General features: G+C 50.3%; 1 protein-coding gene across 1 annotated transcript in view; it reads left to right on the top strand.

Moving 5' to 3' along the window:
* The first annotated feature begins 1,298 nt into the window (after nt 1-1,298).
* Nucleotides 1,299-6,595, top strand: part of VPS8 (VPS8 subunit of CORVET complex) — a 75,090-nt gene continuing 69,793 nt past the window's right edge. The window contains 5 exon segments of the mRNA XM_032119436.1: nt 1,299-1,395; nt 1,482-1,599; nt 3,976-4,033; nt 4,607-4,710; nt 5,820-5,891. Coding sequence (XP_031975327.1) covers nt 4,676-4,710; nt 5,820-5,891 — 107 coding nt within the window. The 5' untranslated portion in view covers nt 1,299-1,395; nt 1,482-1,599; nt 3,976-4,033; nt 4,607-4,675.

Raw genomic sequence — 6,595 nt, 5'->3', positions numbered from 1 at the left:
CATCTAGATTTTTCTCAGCTTCCTGAAGAAATATGAGCTCTCTGTGCCAGCTTCTCTACAGCCTAAGATTCACAGTGGGGCAGAGACTTTCCTGGTCACCCAGAGTCTTTCCCAACTTAAAGAGGTAGCAGCAGCTTGTGAATTCCAGGGTTGCTTGCAGAACCAAAGCAAAGTTTGTCTGGACATCATATGAATCACCAGGATTTCTGCTGTTCTTGGGCCCTTTCCCTGCTGAAAAGCCATCCTGATGGACGTTGATAAGTATGTCCTCTCTTCGTCTCTGGGTCTAGTGATGAGTCCTTCTTGCAGAGGTTACAGGTGCTACAAAGTGAATAGTTGAGCAGGGGATTTGGGACACCAGCTGTCAGACAAGTGGTACCCTCGGCTCTCCCCACCACCTTCATTCCACGTTTGGACTGTCTCTCCCACACAGAAAATCAAATGAGACATCCTGTGGCTGTTGTTGCAGTCACAGCTTTGCATTTTGGTAGTGAAAGAAGCTAAGTGGCCTGCATGAAGCAGCTTGTGCCAGGATATTGTAAAGGCTAACATCTCATTTTTTTTAAAGTTTATTTTTACAGACTTTACCCATTGCAGTGCCTCCACAAAACTGCTGAAGCAGTGACACAGCAGGCACAGGAATAACTGAGGTGCCTGAGATTAGGTTCTTAAAGAGTAGAAAATGGCTTTAAAAGGGCTTTCTTTGGTAATCCTGAAATGTGAGCACAATGTGAGCTGTCAGTTTGCAAACTTTCAGTGGTGGTCAAAATCATCAGGGCTTTTCTGCAGGCTGATTTCCCTAAAAAGAGACGTTCTGGGGCCACTGATGTACCAAAACCTGAATCCTCAGCCAGGAGGAAGGTGGGCAGCAGGAGGCAGCAGCCGCCGTGTGCTGTGTGCCAAGAAGCAGCTCCAGGGTGTGCCCAGGGGTGGGAAGGGAGCGGGTCAGAGCAGCAGGCGTGCCCAAACGGCATCACCGAGGGCTGCTGGGCCCCGCTCCCACTGCAGACAGGAAAAGAAAGCCCCAAACCTCCCCAAACTGAGCTTGGTTGGAGGGGGACACCCTTGCTCCGTGCTGGAGGTCACGCCTGGATCCCACGCCTTGCCTTGAGCCCCCGGTTCAGGTGCGAAGACTGGAGTGGGGCCTGAGTGTGGGGCGGGGGGAGCCGGGCAGGTGCGGAGGCTCCACCTGCGGCTCCAGGGCTCCCGGCAGAGACGGAGCACCGGGCACGGGGGCGGGCCGGGCTGTCGCTGCCCTGGCGATGCCAGCGCTGCCATGGCAGCCTTGGGGTCCTGCCAGCTGCTGCACAAGGCCCCGGGAGGGAGGGAGGGAGGGAGCGGCAGCTCAGCCCCGCAGCAGCAGCAGCTCGGCTCTCGCAGGAGGTGCGAGCAAAGGTGGGCCCAGGTTTGGGGCGATGCTGTGGGTGCCGTGTCCGGGCTGGAGCAGCAGACACAGGTAAAAAGCTCTCTCTCTGCTGCAGGTTGGCCAGCAGTTGGATCCAGGGTTAGAGGCTTTCTGCAGTGCTTTGTGCTTGGCTGCTCAAAGGACCCTGTTCCTGCAGAAGGATGGCTGCAAAGAAAAAGGAGCTAGTGCTGCAGGTCAGTAGTAGCCAGGCCTTTAGCAGAGCTTGTAAACTCTCAGTAAGGGCAAAGGATGGAGTTCAGCCTTGGGGTATCTCAGATTCTGCTGGCAAAGCCCCTCTGCGAGGTCCTCGTGGGGAAGAGGCGTTCTCACAAGGCAGGTGGGAAGCGTGGAAGGACCTGGCAGGTCACAGCTGTCCCCAGTAAGGGCTGTGCGGTGCAGAGGGAGCTGCTGCAGGTTGTGTCTGGGGCCATTGGGGCCTAGCACAGGTTTAGCTGCTGTCAGGGACCAAAATGCCTCTGTTTTGTGAGGTAATGGCTCAGAGGACATTCAGGAGTAGAGAACTGGAGTTGGTGCATCTCCTGGATGGGCATTTCTGGCCAGGTCATGTATTCAGAAAGACTGCTGTAAAGGTGGAAAAGCTCAGAGGTACAAGAAAAACTCAAAGGCTGAAAAATCTATTTCACAGTGATGTGTAGAGGAATTTCTCCCTGTTTACACTGCACAGGTGACCTAGTGGTGCTTTATAACTACTGCATGGGGAGAGGGGGGTTCTAAGAGCAGTTCCCTATGCAAAAACATTGAAAACCCAAAGTGGGTTCAACAGGTCTGCTCTGAATTTTGAAAGCAGTTCAGTCTTCACAAGAGAGAAAGAATGAAAGAGATTATGGCCTTGTTTATTCACTGTTTAAATTGGGAAATGTGAACATGTGTAAGAAGGAAAGAGGGGCACTTTATGAAGGTGGGAATAGTTTCTGTTGCTGCTTGTCCAGCTGTGTTCCTGTGGGATGGGGACCTTGACATCAACCAGACTGTGCACCTTTGGCAGCGAAGGGAAAGCTGGGATTTTTTACATCTGCAGATGAAAGCTGAACCTGTGTAGGACATGAGGGGATGTCCTGGAAGGGTTCTGGTTTTGTTAGAGAAAAGCCAGGTCCAAGCAGCCTCAGGACATTGAAATTAGCAAAGCACCTTGAAGAGTGCCAGCAGTCCTTGAGTCCAGTGGTTGAACTCATGGCTAAATTCATTATCACAAATTACTGTCATAAATCATTTAGACTCATTAGCATTCTGTGAAACACTCTGAGGGTGGTCCCAACACTAGGAATAATTAAATTTTGTAGTTCTGAGGGTGTTCTCTGAAAAAACTAAGCTTGGGGTCATGTGCTGAACAGGCCCTGAGTGAGACAAGGCCCTGGAGAAACTGCCCTGTGTGACCCCCAGTGACACAGCTCTGAACACCTGAGAGATGGCATTTCATTTGCAATGGAGTTTCCACTCTTGGAATTCTTGGCTGTGAGATTTTAACAGCCCTTTAATGCCCATTGGTGTTAATTGTTGTGAAATAGCTGGCCTTGATGCAACTTCCTGTCTTCCATTGTAGTCTAAATGTAGCTGAGGTTGATGATACCCACTGAGGAAGGAATTAGGAATCTTCATTGTTCAGGATGAACAAAACCAGGTCTTGCATTTCTCAAGAAACCTTTTTTTATTTTAACTTGCTGTGTTTTTCTAAGTCCATACTGAAGGGCACATTCTGTAAGATGGGGATGATGCTAAGGATTATATCCTTTCTAATAACAGCATTGGGAGTGTGTGATAATAGAGTGCAGCACATGGAATGGTCTAGGGCATCCCTGACAGGGTCAATCCCTGAGCAAGCTGGTCTAACACTGAGTTTTGTGCAGGGGATTAGGTGAAGGACTCCACAGGCCTCTCCCAGCCTAGAACTTTGTGTTCTCTGTTCACTGTGCTTTGGAAGTCTTTAGGTAGCAGCTGAGAATTCAGGTAAGGACATGCTGGGTCCTTAGACCCTGCTCTAGTGCCCACACATCATGGAAACTGTGTATTTACTAGTTCAGTTTCTCAAGGCTGAAACATCTCAAAGCAGTAGAGTTTGTGTGCAGGCAAAGTGAGAAACTGCTGCTGGAGAATCAGGTGGTTCATAGACCCTGTGAGGACTGGGCCTGAATGAGGTGTAGTTCGACTGGAGCCCTGGGCAGGCAGGTGGAGATCCTGACAAGGGGCTGTGGGTCCCAATTTGGGGGACGCAAAACCAACCAACCAGCCAACCCCCAGAACAATTCTCTGCAAACTGAGTCTGGGATCCTCAGGCAGCCACTGTTCTGGTAGTGCCGCTGAACAGGGGAGGACTTGCTGTTGGCTGGATGCTGCTGCCCCTTCCCTCTGCCTTTCCTTGGATCTTGTGAGACATCCCGATCAGCTGGTCAGAGGTGAGAGAATCACACCCAGAGGAGATTCCTGAGTGCTCAGGTAATGCCTCTTCAGGCAGGTGTGTCCCTCTGGAGCAATTTGTCAATATGTTTGCAGCAACTGGGTAGTACCTGGTGACTTACTGTGGCTTTTACTGCGTTTTTCAATTTTCCACACAGATTAACATCACTAGCCAGGAGCTTTGGGAAGAAATGCTGTGTCTCAAAGGACTCATTGGTAAGGGTTTGGTCAGCACACTGAATTGCTCTTGTTCTGTGTTGGAAGGACAGAAGCACTGTTAGGAATTACTAGTGTTAAGGATGTTTAGTCAGTCTCTCCATTCCCCTTACCCTGAATGGAAGAAAAAAATATTCTAGCCAAGGTGAGACCAGTAGGAGGTTTTAGTCCTCTTCATTTATGTGGGACAGTCATCATGCAATCCAAGCAGTGCTGGTCCAGGAGCTTCTGGAGTCTCCAGTCTCCACTGCTTGGAACAGGACTGTCCCCAGCACGAGGAACAGCCCTGCCTCCCAAGGCTCTTGGGAAAACCTCGTGTGCTCTACCTCTGTGCAGCAGTTTTCCCTGGGAATTCTGCTACCTCCAAGGTCACAGCCATGTCCATTGTGGACTCCTCCACATCATTCTTAGCTTGTTATTTTATAACGTAATCCTGTCCTCTCATGCAGCATTGCAAACCTTGCAAGGATTTCCAGTTCAGAGCTGAATCCAGCCCTTCTAGCATATGGTCTATTGGTCTGTGTCTAAACTGACCCATTTTTACCTCATTCTGACTCATTTTCCTGCTTGCAGTTGTTGATGTGTTTCAAGCCTGGTGTGGCCCATGCAAACCAGTAGTGAATCTGTTCCAAAAGATCAGGAATGAAGTTGGCAGTAATCTCCTGCATTTTGCTGTGGTAAGATCTTATTTGGCACTGCTTAAAATACCCAGTCCCCTGAAATCAGCTGAGGTCTAAGGGCTGAAATCACTTATCTTTCCAGTATTTAGCCCAAACCATAGCAGTGCAGGAGTTGCAGCTGCTGGGAGTGAACCTGCCACATACAGGGGCTTGGGTATAAGAATTCATATAATTAAGAATTTTCAGGCTTCAACTGCTTTATTCTTTCCAGATTTCTACTTAAGAAAGTAACATTAGACAGAGTCATTAACACATTCCCTCTGGTGTACAGGGAGAGGCTGAAGGAGCTGGATTTGGTCACCCTGGAGAGGAAAATGGACAGATGTCCAGTGGGGGGAGGATGGAGAAGGCAGACACTGATGTCTCTCAGGGGAACGCAGCAACAGGACAAGAGATAATGGGATAAGTTGCAGCAGGGAAAGGTCCAAGTAAATAGAAGGGAAAAGTATTCAGGTGGGAGTGTAGGACACTGGGACAGGTTCCCAGAGTGCTGTGCAGAGCTGATTCTTGGAGGAGCTCAAAACTGACACAGCTTTGAGCAACCTCCTGTACCCCTGAGTGCAGCTCTGCCCTGGGCAGGGACTGGAGCCCTTCCCAAGTCCCTCCCTGCCTCAGCCAGGCAGTGACTCTGTGTTCAGGTGCCTTTCCTGGCTGGAGGCAGCTCTGCACTGTGGACAGGGCCGAGGGCAGTGAGGTTCCTCATGGCTCAGCCCTCCTGTCTCTGCTGCCACTGCAGCTCCTCCTGGCACTTCTCTCAGTCCTCGTGGGCAGGAGCCCTGAACTCACTTGTCAGCTTTTCCTCTGGGACTCAGCCAGGCGAGCTGCTGGGAATAGATATCCCTGTCCCACAGGAGCGCTGCTCCAGCTCCTGCAGGTGACATCTACCTGCTCCTGAGGCACTGGAAATGAGCTGTGAGCTGGCTGTGGCCCTGCCTCTGACCAGTGTCATTTTGTCCCCAAAGTCTGGGACCCAGAGGTGTTTTCCTGTGTGTGCGTGGTGAGTACCAGCCAGCTGAGGGTGTCTGAGTCCAGGCACTTGCCTGTGCATCCCTCTGGAGCAGAAATGCTTTTCTAGAAACACCTATTTTATTTTACATTCCTTTTAGGCTGAAGTTGATTCCATTGATGCTCTGGGAAAATACAGAGGACAATGTGAGCCTGTCTTTCTCTTTTATACAGTGAGTGAAAATATTTTCCCATTAGCTGCATAGCAATAAACATGACCTGCTGGTGGGAACAAGTGTCCTTTTGGAAAGATATTTTATTTATTTAACGTGTGATTGGAATTTTATTTGCTCTGTATCTGCTGGTGATCAAATGCTGTGCAGATTAGAATATACAGGCAGTGTGCTGCCCTGTGGAGTCTCCAGGTTCAGCCTGCTGCTTCTGCAGGACCTCACTCCTCTCACAAGCTGCTTTGCTTCATCCTGAGACTGATGAGGAAGCACAAAGGAGATTGTTCCAAGGTTTCCCTCTTGCTGTGGAGCTGAGCAGCTCTGAGGGGAGGAGGGCCTGGTACATATAGTATGGGTGATGTGCTGCTGGGGGGAATTCCAGAGTCCAGAGAGCACAACCTGAGCACTTGTTGACTGATTTGCTTTTCACACCTTCCAGGGAGGAGAATTAGTGGCTGTTGTAAGAGGAGCAGATGCACCATTGCTCCAGAAGACCATCCTGGAACAGCTGGCAGGGGAAAGGAAGGGTTTAGAACGTGGAGGAGAGCCTGTGGTGGTAATGGGTCACTAAAGCCTCAAACACCTGTAGATGTGCATGCAAGAGGAGAGGTTCAGCTCCCCAGGGCTAGCACAGTTCTAAAGCAGAGCCACTTCCTTGCAAGAATCCCCTCCCCTGCCCAGCCAGCCTCCTAAGGCACTACCACAGG

Source organism: Corvus moneduloides, chromosome 10, assembly GCF_009650955.1.
Source record: "Corvus moneduloides isolate bCorMon1 chromosome 10, bCorMon1.pri, whole genome shotgun sequence".
Lineage (NCBI taxonomy): Eukaryota > Metazoa > Chordata > Aves > Passeriformes > Corvidae > Corvus > Corvus moneduloides.
Note: the sequence above shows the minus strand (reverse complement) of the source record. Positions and strands in the feature narration are given on the sequence as shown.